The sequence below is a fragment of the Hipposideros armiger genome, unplaced genomic scaffold, assembly GCF_001890085.2.
Source record: "Hipposideros armiger isolate ML-2016 unplaced genomic scaffold, ASM189008v1 scaffold_90, whole genome shotgun sequence".
NCBI lineage: Eukaryota > Metazoa > Chordata > Mammalia > Chiroptera > Hipposideridae > Hipposideros > Hipposideros armiger.
Window position 1 is genome coordinate 1,483,812 of NW_017731440.1, and position 22,149 is coordinate 1,505,960.

Consider the following 22,149-nt stretch of genomic DNA (forward strand, 5'->3'; position numbering starts at 1 on the left):
GTGGAAAGGCTACCCAAAGGTAGCAACTGTTTCTGCTTAACAAAGATGAATCACTTCCTTTGAAATTTTTCTCCAGATTTTCCCTGCTTCCTTCTTTATTCCCAGAGAGAATTACCAATCCTTTTTAGAGTTCTCCCCTTTGAAAACACCACCATTTCTGTGATGCAGATTGAAAAGCTCTTCAACTCCAGGCTCCCACACTCCCAATAGTGGTCACTTATCCTGATCCTTTCCCCTCCAGAGTGCCTCCCTTGTCCATTGCATTTTCTCTCATCTGAGTCCTATGATATATCATCTTTGCTGGTCCCTTACCTCCAAACTCTCCTTCCTCCAATCCATGTTATGTACCCCTGCCAGAGTTGTCATCAGTCACACCCTTTGCAATACTTTAATGACTATACACACAGTAGAAAACCCAAGCTCCTGCACCTGGCATTCAGGGTTCTCCACAGTCTGAGCACCATCTACCTTGCCAGTCCTACTTCCCTACCTTAACACCTGGACTAACCTACATTCACTCTGAAAAAGGTGCAGTAGGTGCTAAGATTACTACAGGGACAATAGGGGAGATAGGAAATCAAAAGTATAGTACAGTGAGGCTATGAAAATGATGAACAATGCTTTCAGATCTCAGCTCCTCCATGACACATTACCAATGCCCCCTCTGCCCAGTCAAAATCCATCTATGCTTCCCTAGTTTTCTTGCTACATTTGATCTGCTTCTTCATTATAGGATATACTACACTTTATTCTGTATATTTTTTTTTACAGATCATAGTCTGATGGGGTGGGGGGAGTCACTGATTCTTATTCATTTTCTGTCTCCAATGGATACAAATGTAATAGATACTGAATAAGTATTGTTGAATTTTGGCTGAGTGAGAAAAGTCCCACAGCAAAAGCCAGTCCCAGACCCTATCCTGGGGAACTGAGAATCATGGGTCTGCATAATGTACTGCAGTGGTTCTCAAAGTGTGTTCCCAGCCAGCACCATTAACATCACATAGGAACTTGCTAGAAATGCAAAATCTTGAGCCCCATCACACCTAATGAATCATATTCTCCAGCCCTGCAGGCGATTCTGATGTATGCTGATTTCGAGAACCACTGTTGTACTGCAATCTTTCCTAAAACAGCCTAATTGTAAGACTATCCCAGATGCTTGTCAAATCTATAGCTTCCCAGATTCCTCCCCAAATATTTTAATTCAGTGGGTTTTCTATAGAGCCTGAGAATCCATACACTTATCAAACACTCCAGGTGGTTGTTATCCTCAGGGAAAGCCTAAAAAATCACTGATATAGTGGGAAGAGCTAGCTTTTAGAATGAGGCTAAAAACCAGGAATTTAGCCCCAGTTTGGCAATGTGGTGTGCTATATGGGGTAGGTCACTATTCTATCCTGAGTCTTACTTTCCTCATCTATACACGGTAACAGTGATCGGATTTTTCAGGTTCTAATGCTCAGAAATAATACTGAGCAAGGACCTACAACAAAGATCACTCTACTCAGCAAATCCCATCATTTAGAATCAAGCTTAGAAGAAAAAAAAATCAAAATATGAATAATAAAATGGTAATAACTACGTATCTATCAACAATTATTTTCAATGTAAATGCATTAAAAGCTCCAATCAAAAGACATACGGTGGCCAAATGGATAAGAAAACAAGGTCCCAGGCCGGCCGAGTGGTGCATTGGTTAAGAGCTGGCTTGGGATGCCAGAGGGCCCTGGGTCGGATCCCACATATGAGGGCCAGTGACACTGCCCTCTACAGCTAAGATGCTGAACAACAGCTCAACCTGGAGCTGGGCTGCCGTGAGTCGCCGGTGATGGCAGGTGGGTTGCCATGGGCTACCGTGTGTAGCCAGCAGCCAGCGTGAGCAGCCAGTAGCTGATGTGAGTGGCCGTCCAGAAGCCGGCGACTGATCTGCCTCACCTGGGAAGAGCGCAATGATGGTGCCAACTTGGGCCAGTGAAGCAACATCCTCCACAACTAGACTGAAGAACAAAAGGACAGCAACTTGTCTGTTTCCCTTCCTTGATTCCCCAAAGCTGTTCCCCTCCCCCAATTCCCCAATAAAAATCTTAAAAAAAAAAAAGAAGACAAGGTCCCTACTATACTTACTATAAGAGACTCATTTCAGATCAAAAGGTACACACAGACTGTACATAAAGGGATGGAAAAAGATATTTTATGCAAATGGAAACAAAAAAAAAGCTGAGGTAGCAATACTTATATCAAACAAAATAGGCTAAAACAAAGGCTATAACAAGAGACAAAAAAAGGGCCCAGTAATTCCACTTCTGGGTATTTATCCTAAGAAACCAAAAACGCTAATTTGAAAAGCATCCATATGTTCATTGCAGCATTATTTACAATAGCCAAGATATGGAAGCAATCTAAGTGTCCATCAACAGGCGTATGGATAACAAGGTGGTACATATATACAACAGAGCATTACTCAGCTATAGAAAAGAATGAAATCTTGCTATCTGCAACAACATAGATGGACCTAGAGGTTATTATGCTGAGTGAAATAAGTCAGACAGAGAAAGACAAATACCATATGATTTCACTTACATGTGGAATCTAAAAAACAAGATAAACAGAAACAAACTCATAGATACAGAGAACATTTTGATGGTTGTCAGATTGGAGGGCGCTGAGGTGGATGGGTGAAAGAGGAGAAGGGATTAAGATGTACAAATTGGTAGTTACAAATAGTCATAGCGATGTAAGTATAGCATAGGGAATATAGTCAATAATATTGTAATTACTCTGTATGGTGTCAGAGGGGTACTAGATTTATCAGGGTGATCGCTTCATACATTATATATGTGTCTTATCACTATGTTGTACACCTGTAACTAATATAATATTGTATGTCAACTGTAATTCTTTAAATAAAAAAATTTGTTTAAAAAGTGTTCATATAAAAAATTTCACCAAATAATACTTACATGTAATAAAGTATTCTATTCCAGACATCATTTTTTTAAGTGTTATGCAAGCCACTTAAATCGATTTTACAACCCACTTACTGGGTCACAATCTAAAATTTAGAAAACAGTAATTTACCAAGAATATTGTTTAAAAAGCAAACTGCTAGATCTAAAAAAAACTTTAGTAGTTCGCCTTCTTGAAGATGCTATCTACAAATAATTATCTTTAGTATAGTCTTTATCTGCAACAGCAGTAATGAATACTTTGAATATTTTTTTAATTCAGGAAATATAGTCTTAATAAAATAAAATAATAAATTTAAACAAGAATAAGAGTGTAACTATAATTTTTTTAAACAAAATATGATTAGGGAGGAGGTTTATTTTTAATCATTGTAAGTTCATTGCTAAATGCAAACAGTGACATCTGGTGGAATGATATTGCTTTGTTTTTAAAAAAAATTCTAGCTTTCGCATATTGGCAGTTATGAAGCCAGATTATTGTCCAAACAATTCTTTTTTGGTATTTCCATATAAAAACAAAAATACACTAATATAATATCTGACCAAACATTAATAATGCATACTAAAATGACTTTCTGTCATCCCAATCTGTATTTGTAAAACTCAGGGAGGGACTATTTTTTGAAAATAGATATAAATCTAATTGAGGTTACTATTGATTATAGTTTTAACTCTGCCACCAACTGTGTTTTGGGATGCGAAATTTTGCCTCAGTTTCCTCATCCATAAATACGAGACAGTTAGGCTAGAGAAAGGCTGAGATCTCTTATGCCACTGAAATGTGCACTTCTGTGACACATGTCACTAGCTAGATCTCAAACAAGGATTAAGCCTTACATGTTTTGACATACTATCTTGGATTATGCAGCAAGGAACAAGTCCAAGAAAGGGCTGGGGAGCTGGGCAGGGCAGGATCAGACCTGACCATTGAGAAATAGCAGACAATGCAGGAAATGGGGGATGGTGGCAAAAAGTCACCTCCAGATACCCACATTGGAAGGAAATGTGGAGCAGAAGACAGAACACAACATTCCAAATGCAGTACAACAGACCACAGGTGGTAGTGGTGCACTACAAGTGGCATCCGAAAGGTCTAGTATGGGCCAATATCACATTCTAGCTGGGGGCAACCAGTGATAGGGAATACCAAAACCAGGCAGTATTTCATGAAAGCTTTTAGTAATTAAGTAGTTAATGTCAGGGAAGTCTCCCACAGTTATCAAGGCTCCAGCCCTGGCCTAGGACTCAGTAACAGGATTTCAGTTCCTAAGAGGTAACAAACAATATAAGCTAGGACACCCACTCTGTTATAAGCAGGAACTCTGCTTCTAAAATTGGTCACAATGGATCAAATACAAAAGACCAAAGGTAAAAATGTGCTTATCTCAGATTATTCGACTGGAGCTCCTCAGATTCTTCCTAGCTCATACCAGGATTGGTTCTGATAATAAGATGAGAACAAGTATTCAAAATGAAGCATAAAGAGAAAAAAAAAGAAGAGGGGGTCTTCTTTTTTTAAGTTCACAAAACAGTGGGATATAATGGAAACCACATTTAGAATCAGCTAGACCTGGGTTCTAGTTTTTACCACCTCTATATATGTAGACTAGATACTTAAATCTCTGAAGTACATTTTCTTCATTTGGGAAATGGTATGTTTTTATCTATTACACAGAGTTGTTGTTAATAATAAATTATATAATAAATGTACCTCAATGCATTTTCTAATAGATAATTTTCTGTTTTCCTATTCAAATATCACTACCTTATTTGGAGGGTTCAGATCAAAATCTTTAGAATATAAGCACACTTTATATAGTTGATTTGTAAACTGTAAGAAGTAGCGATAGTAGGTCAAAAATAATTACTCAAGTCTTTCACTTTTAAAATAAAAATCTCAAATGAGTATAAACTGTCAAAACAACATCTTTGGCCGGCCGAGTGGCTCAGTTGGTTAAGAGCTCGCTCAAGAGTTTGAGCTCTGAGCAACAGCGGTTCGCGTCCAGCCCGAGCTGAGCAGCCGCTGAGCAGCCCCTGAGCTGCCAACAGGTAGCAGGATGGCTCAGCTACAAAAAAAAATTTTTTAAACCCAACATCTTTAATGTCATTTTTATAAGATATATGTGTATATAATATATGTGCATGCACAGAAAAAAAGCCTAGAATAATCCTTATCATATAGAAGAACCAATAGTAAAAGGTCAGCCTTTACTACAACAGTTTTAACAATCACAGAGAAAAACTGTAGAGGCAAAAGTTTCAGATCCTACCTCATCCCACTCCCAATGCCTTTCAGGATCCTGAATGACTAAATTAGTAATATAAACCTGCATCTTCTAGTTCTCCTACTTAAGATCTAAAAGTAGTATTCTAATGTCTCCAAGATAAACAGTCAAGAAATACCAGGTATATCGATCCAATATTAACTTTGGACAGTCAGAAATGACCTAGCTTTATTCAAAGATGAGTACATAGAAAAATCAAATATGAGTTCTATGAAGAGAGTCTGCAAAGTAGAAGAAAGAAATACTTCATTCAAAAAGTTATGTGAAAAACATCCTTTTGAAAAAGATTTATTATAGAAATTAAAAAATATTTTAGAAAGGGTTTGCTTTGTTTTGTCAAGGAAATTTTTTAAATGCTTTCACGGAACAATTAAAAGTTCAGATAAGACTTAGATTTTCTTAAGAGGTTGATTAAGAAAAAATGAGAAAAATGCAATAGCAGTATTAAAATGATAGTTAGAAGGAATTTCTGAAATTTACAACCCAGAAAATGAAACTATTGATGTGGAACAGAGGCTTGTAAGCAGAGAGATGATGAATGTAGAGAATAGATAATGAAGATCCAATACGTGGCTAATTGATACTTCTGGAGAAACGCACTGAATAAACAGAATGGAAACACTACTCAAAATTAAACAGAAAAAGTCCTAAACTGAAGAGCTATATTTGTATATAAAAAGGGGTTTCCTGTACCAAGAAATATTAATTAAAAAACAATCCACTCCCAAACATATGCTAGTGAAATTATTTAATTTAAGGCAAAATTTTAAATTCTATATGCATCTAATATAGATGCAAATAAAAACAAGCTTGCTTCAGATTTCTTTCCTAAAACACCAGATATCAGATAATGATACAAAAAAAGACCACACAGATAAATATGACAGATTATAGGAAATAGCAAAGAAGCAAGAAAGAGAACGAGAGAGAATACAAAATAAGGTGAAAAGAATAATACCAAGTACATCTGATATGATAGTGAAGGAATATAAGTGATCCAACCTATTATAAGAAAAATTTCTGATTGGCTTAAAGATATTTGGATCTATGCAATCTACAAGGAACACAATTAAGAACGATTAAAAAGGAAGGACAGGGGCCGGCCGAGTGGCGCGATGGTTAAGAGCTGGCTTGGGATGCCAGAGGGCCCCAGTTCGGATTCCACATATGAGGGCCAGTGACACTGCCCTCCGCAGCTAAGATGCTGAACAACAGCTCAACCTGGAGTTGCCAGCGACTGCGTAGGCTGCAGCCCCTGTGGCAGTGGGTTGCCATGGGCTACCGTGTGTAGCCAGCAGCCAGCATGAGCGGCCAGCAGCCGCTGTGAGCTGCCGTCCAGAAGCCGGTGACTGGTCTGCCTCACCAGGGAAGAGCGCAATGATGGTGCCAACTTGGGCCAGTGAAGCCACGTCCTCCACAACTAGACTGAAGAACAAAAGGACAGCTACTTGTCTGTTCCCCTTCCCCAATTCCCCAAAGCTGTTCCCATCCCCCCAATTCCCCAATAAAAAAATAAAAAAATAAAAATAAAAATAAATAAATAAAAGGAAGGACAAACATAAACCATATAATAAAGCAAAAAATAAGACAAAGTACAGTTTCACTTTTTATGACTTTTAGTGTATCATATACAATGAAAATTGAGGGACCACAATTCACAGTTTCTTCAGTTTTCTTCCATGCAAAATTATTTCATATAATCACATATCATTTTATGTATTTAGCTCTACCTCCTTTCAGCTCACAGAGCTCTACCTCATTCTTTTTTTTTTTTTTTAAATTGGGGAATTGGGGAAGGGGGCCAGCCAAGTTGTTGTTCTTCAATCTTAGTTGTGGAGGGCGCCAGTCGCCATTTGGCTGCTGGCGGCAGCTCGTGGTCTCTAAGCTCAAGGTGCTGTGTTCAGTCTTAGTTGTGGGTGGGCGTAGCCACCATCCCATGCAGGAGTTGAAACGACAGCCTTGTTGTTAAGAGCACATGCTCTATCCACTGAGCCATCCGGGTGGCAGCTCAGCTCAAGGTGCTGAGTTCAGTCTTAGTTGCAGGCAGGCATAGCCCACCATTGAACAGGCAGTCTTGTTGTTAGGAACATATCCTCTCACCAGCTGAGCCATCCTGCCACCTGTTGACAGCTCAGCAGCAGCTCAGCTTGGGTGTAGTGTCACTGGCCCATGTGGGAATCGAACTGGCGGCCCTGTTGCTCAGAGCTCAAGCTCCTAAGCTAACTCTTAACTAACTAAGCCACTCGGCAGGCCCCTCTATCTCATTCTTTTTTGTTGTTGTTGTTGTTTTAAGGTTTTATTGGGGAATTGGGGGAGGTGAACAGCGTTGGGGAATTGGGGAAGAAAAACAGACAAGTTGCTGTCCTTTTGTGCTTCAGTCTAGTTGTGGAGGATATCGCTTCACTGGCCCATGTTGGTTATCATTGCACTCTTCCCGGGTGAGGCAGATCGGTCAATGGCCACTGAATGGCCACTCATGCTGGCTCTTGGCAGCTCATGCAGGCTGCTGGCCACTCACGCAGGCTGCCAGCCACTCAGGGTAGCTTACGGCAGCCCACTGCAGCTCCCCTGCAGCCTATGCCGTTGCCAGCCATTCACGGCAGCACAACTCCAGGTCAAGCTTTTGTTCACCATCTTAGCTGTAAGAGGGCGCGGCATCACTGGCCCTCATGTGGGATCCGAACCGGGGCCCTGCTGCTCAGAGCTGGCATCTCAAGCTACCTCTTAACCAATATGCCACTCGGACGGCCTCTACCTCATTCTTTATCATGATTGCAATGCATCCCATCATTAGATGTACCAGAAAGTCTTCCATCAATGAACACTTAAGTTGTTTCCAGTTTTTAGTTATTATAAGGACAATGAACATCCTTCTGCATTTATTTTAGTAAATGATAGTCATCAGCATATAGATGGTATTTAAAGCCATGGTGCTGGATAAGATCACCTTGAGAGTGTAGGTAGGGGAGAAAAAGAGGTTCCAGGATAAACTCTGGGCACTTTGAAGTCAAGGGATGAAGAGATACCAGCAAGGGAGACTTGAGAAGGCATAGCCTGGGAGGCAGGAAGAGAACCAGGAAAGAATGTGTCCCAAAGGTCAAGGAATAAAAGCGTAAGGAATAGCGAATGCCACTGTGCCAAATGCTACTGAAAAGTCAAGATGAGGACTGTCATATCTTCAAACAAATTTGATTATGTCATTCTTCCTCAAAAAAACCCGATGGCTTCCCAATGCAATACACTGTGAATGAGAATCTTTCCCCTAAGCCCTCACACACACACCCTAACATACACATACAGGGCATCTATTAAATCCTACATGATCAGACTCTTGCCTCCTCTCCAACCTCAGTTGCATCACTGCTCCTCTTGTTCTCTAATGTTGGATTTCTTTCCAATTCTCAGATGAGGTCCAGTTGTCCACAGCAAGGATTGTCAAACTTCAATGTGCATAAGAACAATCTGCATTTCCAACAAGTTTCCAGAGGATGTTGGTGCTGCTAGTCTATGGACTATACTTTTGAGTATCAAGACCCTTAAAAATGTTCTTTTCCCTCCTCCTAGCTATCTTCTACTCATTCTTCAGGTTTCAATTTAAGTATCATTTCCTCAAACCTCCCAAGATAATGAGGAACTCTTCTTCCATGTTTCTATAGCTCCCTGCACACCTGCATACTAATTATCATATTCACAATAATGAATTCACCACCTTTCTTCTCTGCTAGTCTCCAAGTTCCCTGAGGGCAGGGATTATGTTTCTCTTGTTTGTAGATGCTTCTCTAGTGCCTAACTCTATGCCTGCCACATAGTAGGTACACAAAAAAAATTTGCCGATGGATTTAAGTGACTATTCAGATCTGTATTCCTTGACATGGAAAGATAATTACAACATAATAAGTTTTTAAAAACAGGTTACAAAACATTATGTACATAGCATCCCAGTTTTGTTCTATATGATTTATTTGCATACAGAAAAGTCTGGAATCATATATTTAAGAACGTAACAGTATTATCTCTAGATGGCAAGATTTTGTGTAATTTTCTTCTTGGCATCTTCTTGCATATTTGCTAAAATGTTGTATTTTTATGATTTTTGTATCAAAATAATAAATGAAATTAAATATTGAATTCTGACACTTAACCTTTGGTTTTATAATTATTGTTGTCACTGCTATTGTTTTAATGTATAGAACTAACATCCTGTCCACATTTTTTTTAACATGACTAGGAATTTCAATGTAATTTGAAGCTGAGAGGAGGGTTAGGTCTGCTGACTACAGCCTAAGCATTGCTTACCACCAGAAAGCTGGCTCTATGGGCTACCTGACTTGAGAAGGTCAACCAATTTTTGTAGGACAGCATTTTTGCCAACTCTCTCTTTATTAATGGTGGATCAACAAAATACACAAGTTACATAGACAAGTCAGTGAAACACAATGTAAGTCCATAAATAGAGTCAACAACACACTGGAATTTAAGGTATGCAAAGATGGTATTTCAAACTATGGAGGAAAAGTAGGTTAACTGAATAAATGATATGCAATTGACTAGTCATTTGGGAAAAAACAATAATGCTTAGTCCTTTTGTCAAATTAATTACAGATGGATCAAAGATTTAACCCTTTTTTTAAAAGCCATAAAACTACTAGAAGAAAAATGAAAAAATACGTTTCAATTTAAGTGTAGAAAAACTCTAAGAGGGACAACAAGACTACAACACATAAAGAAAATGATGGGTAATTTTTACTACATAAAAACTAGAGCTTCTGTATAGCATGAAACACCATAAACAAACTAAAAAGCAAACAACAAAGTAAAACAAAGTCTACAATATATGACAAATTATTAAAATCTAATATAAAAAGATCACTTATAAATCAATAAGAAAAAGATGAATGACAACTCAATAGAACATGAATTGGTAATTCTCAAAAGGAGAAAAACAAATAGTCAAGAAACATCTAAAAATGTACTCAACCTTATAGAAATAAATTTAAAAAATAGAAGATTGACAATTAGTAGTCTGTGAAAGGAAATGAATAGTGTCATAAATAGTTGATAGGAGTATAAGTTGGTATACTTTTTCTGGAGAGAAGTCCATTAATATGCATCAAAAATTTTAAAACAAAAAGTTTAATAAATAATTCCACACCTAGGAATTTTTTTTACATTGCAGCTTGGTTAAGTTAGAGAGTAACATGAAATAATTTAAATGTTAACACCTTGAGTGAATAAGATCCTTCTATAGAATGTCATGCATGGTTTAAACACATGCATATACAAGAGATGTTCAGAAAGCTGTTCACCAAACATCAATTTAGCTGTTTAAACACTTTTAATGATTTCCCTTATTTTAAAACCTAAAATACCACGCTAAGAATTCTAACTAAATGTCTATAAACTTCTCCTTACAATACAGAAATTTGAAAAGCAAAAATATGAACAAAATAGAATATTTTTATAGTTCTCATCAGAATTCCTATTTAGGAAAATAAACTTAAGTTTGAACAATACCTTGCTATTTAAAATAAGCTTAAGTATGTTTCCATGTTATTTCATTAAAATATCCCTGGTGTTTGTCACAAATAATAATTACTATATGCAGAATTAGGAAAGCATATACAACACTATACACAAACTATAAAACTATACAACAAAGTGTATTATTATGCTTTGTAGTTAGCTGTTCATTGCACAGAAAAACGGAAAAGCCACAAAGGGGAAGGGTATTCATTTTCTGTTTACAATTACCTTTCTTGAGAATACCTATTAGTGCAGAAAAAAAATTATACATTTCTCCAAACTTGTAGGCTCATCAGACAGATATATTTTGAAAAGGTTAAGCTATGTTTAGCAAGGTAATCCTCAAGAGATGGATGCCAGAGAATTAAATATTCAGTACTTAAATTAACTTCTTGTTTGGTACTTAGGAACAAATTGCCAAGAATTATCATCATCAAATAGAACATTTATTGACTCTCTTGGAAAAAGAAAGTGAGATCTACTTGAAGAAAAAAATTTTTTTAATTAGAAAGAAACCAGTATTTTTAACACTTTGCATGACTAATAGAAGCTGTAACTCCTCAAAATGATGCTTTGCTTGTAGATCTCTAACACAAATGACTCAAAATAGTAGTTTTATGACTATGTTTATGTCTTTTTCTCTCTCTCTTTCAGTTTTAGGCTTTTTAATACACATTTCAAAAAATAACATATGAAACTGCTACTTTCTGGCAGAGATACTGGAGCAATTTTGAAATTTCTGAAATTCTTCACATATGATTTTTTTCAAAAATTTAGCAAACATTGACTTGACAGATTAAAACTAAAAGACTTAGATGTATAAAATTATAAACAACAAGTCCTAAAAAAATCTTTTTGTCTAAATAGAAAATAAACATGAGAATGACCTTCCTTCAGAGACTCAAACTGAATCTTATTGTGATTGCTAAACACAGGGAAACCAGATGATTTTAAACAATGAAAGAAGGCAATAAAGTTTTACAATTTTTACCAAAAGTCAATTTGAGGAAGTAGGCTCAGAATATACCATGAAAAGATTGGATAAACTACTAATAATTTTGTGATAGTGTAATTAAGTGATCTTTTAAACTATGAAAATATTATTTTATATTAATATAAACAGATGTATAGTATATCTGGGGTATTAAAATATAATAGGAAAGGGTGATTAGGGGGAAAACATCTAGAAGGGCTCCTTAAGGAGGTGATAATGAAAAAAAGTTTGAGAAAAACTGTTAGATACATGTGGGTTCTAATCATTAACTCTGCAGTTAAGAACTTGAGCAAGAGTCCTCATATTATGGAGCCAAAGTTTCTTCATGAATAAAATGGAAATTATGACTTCTCCCTTACAGTTGAAGATTTAAATAGGAAAGGTGCAAAGCACACAGCACAGTGGTAGAAGAATACTTACCGCTAAATAAATGTTGGTCCCCTTCCCTTTTCTCCTCTCTTTTGAGGATGCTAAAAATTATACACTCTCCATAAAAGACTACTCAGATTCAAAGGAAAGTGAGGCACAGGGAGAAATGAAAGAAACTCCAGAGGCAATGACTTTTGTACATGATCCTGGGATCCAAGTATTCCCAATGACAATGAAACCTAAAAGACTGGCTTCAAATTCCAAATCTGTGGTTCTCTCAGTTGTATGAGCCTGGCGAAGTTGCTTGGCTTTTATAAGCCTCAATTTCCACGTCTATACACACAGAGATGTTAGGAAGAACAAGTGAGGCAATGTACGTGACACCCTTTGGGAACCATAAATCACTAAAGTTACCTTATTATGATAGGGCATGATTCATGTTAATAATGGCAGGAAATGAAAACACCGAACTAAACTGTGGATGTCCTGGGAAGAAATGTAAAAAGACAAAAACTGCTCCTTTCTGGTGTCCAAGAACAGAATCAAGTCTTCAAAATTGGAACCTCTAGTTTAAAACAGAATTAACAGTGGAACTCTTACCTATGTCTTTGCTCTTCTTCTGTAGAGTGATCGTCTAAGAACGAGTCTCCCAATAGTTCAAGCAGAGCGCTGTGGCCCTTCTTATCAGCCGTGTGATACACCCGAGAAGCCAGGCACAAGTCGATGGGCAGCTCCTGGGCTGGGACAGTGATGCACAGGTCATGAAGGGTAGGGGTGGCATAGTCCTGTGGGATTCTGCAGCAAAGAAAAGAAAAGTGGGCTTCTTCTATCATTGTGTGGTCTTTCGATATAAAATACATTTACATTGACAGTTTAGTTGAGGCTCTAACAAGGATGCCTGTATGTAGGAGATGAGATTTAAAATGATAATATAATAATGATTTACAACAAAGTTAATATCACAATGGCAGGCCATTGACCGAATCTTCAAAGTCATATATCCAACTTCCTAGAGAACATGTCAACCTATGTGTCTTACAGATACCCCAAAAGCAACAGATCTAAAAGCAAACTCATTATCATCCCATCCCAAACCTCTTCTCTCTTGAATTCTGTAACTCAGTCGATGACACCATATCCAGCCATTCTGCATTACTCCTTTGCTACTTTGTTCAAATGCTAATGTCACTGAAGACATAGAACAATATAGTACATTGTCCATCAACTAGCACCAGGGGAACCCTGGGTCTCTTTCAGTTAATGTAGTATCTTCCTTCCCATTATGCTAGAACTTGCCTCTCCAAAGTAGAGAAGTAAAGATCTGCTTTCTTCATCCACAGTGTCATTTGCCATCCAATCAACAAATACTGTTTGAGCACCTAGTATGTTCCAGACTCTCTGCTAGGTGATTGACGCACATTCTCTCTAACCCCCACAATGAACTTATATGGGAGGTCGTATTACCCTCATAGTAGACCAGGCTTATTTGGATAAGTCACAAAGTTAGTGAGTAGCTCTTAGGACCTAAACACAATGCTCCTGACTATAAACCAATTATTTCCCCATCAATGCCTGTTAACGACCCTGAGATGGAAGTGGCCCTTATCCAGTATTACTTCATCCCCACCTTTATACTAACGTTATACTCTTCACCAAATGATCTTTTCATCAAATCAAATCAAATAAACCTTAGGCATTTAGATTGTGTTCTCTATGACCTTCAAGCCACAGCTGATAATATTGATGATCCTTTTTGAAGTTGCTTCTCCATGAGTTTTTTTAAGCCTGCACCATCCCAGCTCTTCATCTACCTCTCAAATTCAACACAACTGGACTCAGTTACTGACTTTTCTTTCTCCATCTCCTCAACTGGGTCTGGCTTCCAAGGTTGAACTTCTCTTTCTACATTGGAAAAATCAACTTCAGTGTTTCAGCTATTTCCTCTGTGCTGAGAGCTCTCAAATTTCATCTAGATTCCTCATCTTCAAGGTATAAAACATTGGAGCTATCTTCAAGTCCTCTTTCCTTCACCCGCACATCCAATGAAGAGCTGAGCTTCTCCCCTGCACAGGGCTGCCCAGGGGTGCTCCTTCTCCATCCTTTCTTCCAACACAGTCAAGGTCCTCATCACTTCAGCCTGCAAGAGCAAGGGTCTAAGGCACGTTGGATTGAGCCCTGTACCCTCTGTCTCCTCCCCTCTCCAGTATCTCCTGCAAAATCCTATCACATTGATCTTTAAATACTCCTTTACCCAGCACAATGACTCTTTGTTACTTGCTACATTCATCTAACTTCCTCTCTCTAAGTTTTAAGGCTCCTAGCATCTGACCCTACTTCTAACATAGCGGTTAAGAGTGTAGTGTAGTTGAGTCAGACTGTTGCTGTCTGAATCCTGTTTAAAATTATCACATGGTCACAAGCAAGTCAATTAAGTTCTTTATGCCTCAGTAAATTGGGAATAACAACACTAGCACACTCTAGATAAAACTATTTTAAGAAGAAAAGGAGTGAATGCATTTAAAATAGCGTTTCTCACATGGCAGATGTTAGTGTTATTATCAGTCTCCAGGAAAATTCACAGGGCCAGCGAGACCTGTTGGTTCCTTCAGTTATGGATGGAATGTTGCCTGTCCTTTTGTCCACACCTAAACATCCTTCAAACAATATCTCCAAGAATAACTTCTCTGCAAAATGTGTTTTTTTCTTCTTTTTTACAAATATCTCTTTTCATACATTGCCCTATCCTTGTGCTATCCATTCTGACCTTTTATCTAATGGGTTAATTAATGCAAGTCTGTCCACCAATTGCTCTATGTGTCTGGATAGTAGCATAGTATAAAGAAAATAGATTCTGGAGTTGGTGGGGCCTGGATCAGAATCTCAGTTCTAACAGTTGCAAACTATATCACTGACGTCTGTGAAGATCTTCTGTAAAATGAGAATAAAAATTCCTAACTTTTGCCTTTCTAAGAATTGGTAACAATAAGTCCCTGATCTATGAAACGTTCAAGAAATGCTTGTTCTATTTTTATTGCTGTTTTTAAAATTTTTCATCACACAGCACCTAACAAGTTGCTATGCATGATATGTACATTAATCATTAACAGAGAGTGGTTTGTGCCATTTCCAAAACAGCACAGGACCCAAAAAGAAGAGGACATGAAATTTGAACATGTTTGAGTGGAGGAGGAGAAGAGAGGTAAATCGAATGCATTTGGAAATGCCTGAGACAGAGAGGCCTAACTGGAGGGTTAAAAATGGGTGTCCAGGAAGTAGGGATCCTAAGAAAGCACTGAAAAAAATGAGGAGAGAAAAAGGTAAGTTCTGATGTCAAACTCATCTACTCATCATTCTGTTTTGGACAGGTCCTGGCTAGTGGAATGTACACGAGATTACATTTTTTTTTATTTCCTTAAAAAAGCTCCACAACCAATCTGAATTCCTATGTTCCCAACATACTCTAATAACATAAATCTGTAAGTGAATCTCCCTTGGTTATTGAGCTAAATAACACTATGTTATCAAAAGATGGCTCAAGTCTCAAGAAAACATTTCATACTGGGGCCTACTCACAGATGAGAAAAGTTTGGTAAAAAAAAAAAATTGATCAAAGAAACAGGAACAAGGAATAAAAGATTTTCAGAAACATTTTCCCAAAATTGTCTTTTATAATTTTTTTAAATATCAGATTTTTATTCCTCTGCATGTCATTCTTATTTCTAATGAAAGTTTCTAATTTCAGTTTTAATGAATTAACACAGTACTATATATATCAAAAAGATCTACAAATATTTTTGGCATGCTCAAGAAAGGCTGTGTGTTTTTATAGCATACTCTCCTTAAACAGGACTATTTGTCATTCTTTGAAACACCAAGACATAAAAAAGAAAAGACTCTGGCTCTGTGTGTGGCCATGCTACTTTGCTTAATGCACTAAATGCAAGGTTTTGGGGGGAAAAAATCAAGAAGTTTCTGCTTCATTGATAATCTGACAGTAACTATTTATTGAAGGTAAAATACTTGTTGTCTGCTGTCACTATTTGTTTTAATACATAATCTTGCTAACTAAATGAGCTTAAAGCAATGTAGATAAGCAATGGCATGTACAGGGTCACTTAAATGCCAATTTGACTCTTTCATAAACTTTGGAATTCTTTTCCCATGAGTCTATTCTCAGCTACTAAATTGTGAGTAATATCCATTTACAAAGTTTAGGCTGGCCATAAAAAGGCTGTCTTCCAGGTCCAGCACACCTTTCAGTGCCCTAAGCAACAACAAAAGCTAATAATTAAAACTTCTTTAAGCCCCCATAAAGAGTTAAATGAAGAAGAATCTAGACTAAAACAACCCATAAAAACCTAGTGGTGAAATAAGGAGAAAATCTGTTTCAACAAGATGAATGACAAAAGATAAAACCATACATGTAAACTGCATTTACACACTATTATTCAAAATTGTGGTTACACTCCTGTATAATAAGAAACTCCATTAAAAATGTGGTGGGAGGAGATGAAACATGAAATGATAGTAGAGAAAAAAAGCCATCTAAATAAACAATTCGATTGGCCTATGGACATTTTGTGTTGGGTTGTCTTTTATTTTATTTTATAATAACAAAAGTAACCAATATAATAAGCAGTTAATCCTAATTAGACATTACAGTGACTGAAAAAATTCAACTCTAACATGTCAACATTTAGTTTTCTTTAGCCTCACAAAGAGCTATTTTTTTTTTTAAAGATTTTACTGGGGAATTGGGAGAGGGGAACAGTGCTGGGGAATTAGGAAGGGGAACAGACAAGTTGCTGCCCTTTTTGTTCTTCAGTCTAGTTGTGGAGGACGTCGCTTCACTGGCCCATGTTGGTATTATCATTGTGCTCTTCCTGGGTGAGGCAGTCACTCGCGGCCATTGGACGGCCCCTCACGGCGGCTCTTGGCAGCTCGAGCTCATGTCCACTGCTGGTCAGCCCCACTTGCAGCCTACGCCATCGCCAGTGACTCATGGCAGCCCAGCTCCAGGTAGAGCTGTTGTTCACCATCTTAGCTGTAGAGAGCACAGAGTTACTGGCCCTCATGTGGGATCCGAACCAGGGCCCTGCTGCTCAGAGCTGGCGTCCCAAGCCAACTCCTAAGCACTCAGCCGGCCCTCAAAGAGCTATTTTTATGCTAGCTATTGTTATGTCATTAAACTAAGTACCTTGGTCAAAAATAGGAATAGAAAGACGTATGGAGTCCAGTATACATATCCTAACTGTACTATCTGCCACCAACTCTTCTGTGAAAAGGTTTAACTTAGATCTCATATATGAATTTCTAAAACATTTAATTTTCCTTTAAAAATGCATCTTCAGGTATCAATGTTATTATATAACCTCTTTTCAGACAGTAAAATTAAGTTACTTTTTTTTAGGTAGTTTTTGATCCCGCAGATGTTTTGTAGGCTTTCTTTTTTGTGGAATTCCTAATTTACTCTTTTGTGTTCGCTCAACTTCTTTTCCTCTGATCTGCAACGATTCTGATGATTTCACCTTTAAAAAAAATATAAAACTGTGCTGTTAAGGAAAGTTGTAGCATGAGAATTAGATATTTCATATTTATAGTCCATCTTATATTTAAACTTTTAATTTTTATGTATATTTTATAACAAAATATAAACCCTAAAGGTGAGTTAATATTTTCCTCTAAAATCCTTTTTAAATTTTTACATATACACATTCATAGCAATAAAAATATTAATACTACATTTATTTATATGTGTTTGTTTGTTTGTTTAAAACTATTACAGAAGAAATAAAAAATTTTTTCCTCCATAGATATATACTCTTCTTGATTGGTATTTTTAATAGGATTTACCCTTAGTCTCAAAGTTTGGCATGCGGGTCTGGTAAAGATAGCAGAGTAGATAAATGCTGTGCTTGCCTTCTCCCACAAGCACATCAAAATTACAACTAAACTACAGAACACCTATCACTGAGAATCACCTGAAGTCTAGCTGAACAGAAGTCCTACAACTAAGGATCTACAGAAGAAGCCACATGGAAACTGGTGGAAAGGGTGGAGATGTGGAACAAGCTGATCCAACAGCCACATGTGGCAGGGATAAAAATCTGGAGGGATCTCTCGGCTGTGGAGGTCCCCCACTAAGAAGCGAGGGATCCACACCAGGCTCCCCAGCCTAGGGGTTCCAGTGCTGGGAAGAGAAATTCCCATAACTTCTGGCTGTGAAAACCAGCAAAAACTATGGCTGAGTGATACGGAGGAAAGTTGGAGCCCCAGGCACTGCTCTTATAGGGCCCACACACAGGCTTACTGCTGATGGACTCATTCGCTCTAAGCTCCAGCACTGGAGCAGCAGCTCTAAAGGTGTCAGGGACAAACAGGAAGGAACTGAATTGTCTGGCTTTAGGGCAAGCGCTGGAGGGGGAACTTTCTCCAGACAGGAATGCTGGAAGAGCAATTATTCCTTTTTGAGCCCTCCCTCTACCCTGCCTGCACACACAGGTGCAAGCAGGCACCATATCTGAGTCTCCATCAATCTGGCTAACACAGTTCACCCCACCTTGGTGACTGCCTGAGACCCCATCCCACCCAAGTAGTAGGCCCACTCAAGCCACTTCCAGTGGCTTTTCCATACAAACAGCCTGTCTTAGCTCATGCTGCTGACTTTCCTGAAATGTCTCAAAGGTTCACAAACTTCAAACAAGACTCATGGTGTGCCCTATTCCTCTGGCTAAACATCCCTAAGCCTGGCACTAGAGGCAGCTGGCCTCAATTTGCAGCTTAGCTTTTCCCAGGCACCTTCAAGCCCAGCACAAGTGGCAACCATTTGCAGATCTTTTAGTAGCTCATACCAATTGGCTCTGAGTGGAACACAGGCAACAGCTGAACTTCCCTTGCACCACACTCTTCCCAACAGGCCCCAGAACCAACACACCTGATGGCCAGCTTCAGCCCACACCAGAGCACCACCTGACCATCTCCACAAAGGACATACACAAAGGTCAGGCTGGGCAGGCAGCAGTTCCCCGCTAAAGTGAATCCTACTCTTTAAGGTCAGCCCTGGTACAACAGTTCCTCTACTGTAGTCATGGCCAGTCCTCACAACAAGTCAGCTAGGGGGTCAATCCCTCCCATTGTTGTGCCAATAGCAATCAAGCCTCAACTACAACAACAGGGCACACACAGCCCACACAATGAACCCAGAGCACCTTGGTCGGGTGACTGTGCCACTGGGCAACACAGAACACCTACTACATAAGGCCACTGTACTGAGACCAGGAAACATAGAGGCTCTACCTAATACATAGAAATACAGGGAGGCAGCCGAAATGAGGAGACAAAGAAAAATGTCCAAAATAAAAGAACAGAACAAAGGTCCAGAAAAATAACTAAACAAAATGGAGACAAGCAATTTACCAGATGCAGAGTTCCAAACACTGGTTATAAGGAGACTCACTGATCTCAAGGAGAACTTCAGCAAAGAGATAGGAAACATAAATATGGACACATAAACATAAAAAGCAGCACCAATCAAAAATGAAGAATATAATAACTAAAATGAAGAATACATTAGAGGGACTCAACAGTACATTAGATGAAGCAGATGATCAAATGAGAGACTTGGAAGATAAGGTAGCAGAAAACACCCAATCAGAACAGCAAAAAGAAAACTGAATCCAAAAAAATGAGGATAGTTCAACAGGCCTCAGGGACAATATCAAGGGTACCAAGATTCATATCATAGAGGTACCAGAAGGAGAAGAGAGAGAGCAAGGAGTTGAAAACCTATTTAAAGAAATAATAATGGAAAACTTCCCTAACCTGGCAAAGGAAATAGACATACAAGCCCAAGAAGCACAGAGTCCCAAAAAAGATGAACCCAAACAGGTTCACAATAGGACATACCGTAATTAAAATGCTAAAGTTTTAACACAAAGAAAGAATCCTAAAAGCAGCACAGGAAAAGCAGTGAGTTACCTACAAGGAGGCTCCCCTAAGACTATCAGCTGATGTCTCAATAGAAAGTTTTCAGGCCAGAAGAGATTGGCATATAATATTCAAAGTAATGAAACCAAGGACCTACATACAACCAAGGGTACTATACCTGGCAAAGGTATCATTTAGAATCGAAGGACAGATAAAGAGCTTCCCAGATAAGACAAAGCTAATGGAGTCTATCACCACCAAACAGTATTACAAGGAATGTTAAGAGGGTTGTTTTTCAGGCGGAACAAAAGATTAAAAATATGAATAATAAAATTGCAATAATAATTATGGCAATAATAAAATGGCAATATTGATCAACAATTGCTGTCAATGTAAATGGATTAAATGCTCCAATCAAAAGCCACAGGGTGGGGCCGGCCGAGTGGCTCAGTTGGTTAAGAGCTCGCTCAAGAGTTTGAGCTCTGAGCAACAGCGGTACGAGTCCCGGCCCGAGCTGAGCAGCCGCTGAGCTGCCAACAGGTGGCAGGATGGCTCAGCTAAAACAAACAAACAAACAAACAAACAAAAAACCACAGGGTGACTGAAAGGATAAGAAAACAAGACCCTTACATATGCTGCCTACAAGAGACTCACTTCAGTCGAAAGATACAAACAGACTAAAAGTAAAGGGATGGTAAAAAGATATTTCATGAAAATAGAAAAAAACAAGCTGTGGTAACAATACTTATACCAGAAGAATAGACTTTGAAACAAAGGCTATAATAAGAGACAAAAACTCATAGACATAGACAACAGTTTAGTGGCTACCAGAGGGTTAGGGGGGCAGAAGGTGGTAGATGAGGGTAAAAGGGATCAAATATATGGTGATGGAAGGAGAACTGAGTCTGGGTGGTGAACACACAATGTGATCTATAGATGATGTATTACAGTGTTATACACTTGAAACTTATGTAACTTTACTAACAATCATCATCCCAATAAACTTTAATTAAATAAAAAAGAAAGGAAAAACAAGAGACAAAGAAGCAATTCCACTTTTGGGTATTTATCTGAAGAAACCCAAAACACCAATTTGAAAAGACATATGCACCCATATGTTCATTGCAGCATTATTTACAGTAGCCAAGATATGGAAGCAACCAAAGTGTCCATCAATAGAAGAATGGATAAAGAAGAGGTGTTGCATATATACAATGGAACATTACTCAGCCATAGAAAAGAATGAAATCTTGCCATCTGCAACAACATGGTTGGACCTAGAAGGTACTGTGCTAAGTAAAATAAGTCAGACAGAGAAAAACAAATACCATATGATTTCACTTACATATGAAATCATAAAAAACAAAATAAATGAACAAACAAAACAAACCCATAGAAACAGAGAACATTTTGATGGTTGCCAGATGGGAGGGTGCTTGGGTGGAAGGGTGAAAAAGGGGAAGAGATTAAGAGATATAAATTGGTAGTCACAAAATAGTCATGGGATGCAAAGTATAGCATAAGGAATATAGTCAGTAATATTGTAATAACTCTGGTGTCAGATGGGTACTACATTTATTGGGGTGATCACTTCATAAGTTATATAAATGTCTAATCACTATGTTGTATACCTATAACTAATATAATATGTCAACTGTAATTGAAAAATAAAAAATTATTAAAAAAAGAAGTTTGGCATCACTGGTGGTTGCAAGTACAAGCCAAAATCAATTTTAATGCTTTATATAACTATTTTCAGCAATGTTTTTCAATTTGTACTTTCTTATTGTACTGTTTTCTATTTCTACTGCTTGGGAAACATCAAATGCTTGTCTGTCTCTTAAATAACTGCCTTTTAATCATTATAGATATTAGGAGTATTGTTTTCCTAGAAAATGTGTAGAATTTATGGTAATAGTTCATCTGAAATATTTTTCTCCATGGGTTGGTCTATTTTTTTTCATACTAGATTTAAGAAAGAAAGCAGGGAGGCTTTCTGTGGGGAAAGGATGGAGATATGGTTGAATAGGTTGAAGGAGGCCACAAAAAGGAAGATTCTTATAAATTAGGTGGATGGTTTGTG

At 38.0% G+C, this 22,149-nt stretch overlaps 1 protein-coding gene across 1 annotated transcript in view; it reads right to left on the reverse strand.

The window, feature by feature from the left end:
- Positions 1 to 22,149, reverse strand: part of TTC6 (tetratricopeptide repeat domain 6) — a 209,195-nt gene that overhangs the window by 106,991 nt on the left and 80,055 nt on the right. Inside the window, exons 5-6 of the mRNA XM_019644672.1 lie at positions 17,541 to 17,668; positions 12,741 to 12,935 (exon numbers count right to left, since the gene is read on the reverse strand). Coding sequence (XP_019500217.1) covers positions 12,741 to 12,935; positions 17,541 to 17,668 — 323 coding nt within the window. The remainder of the gene's footprint in view (positions 1 to 12,740; positions 12,936 to 17,540; positions 17,669 to 22,149) is intronic.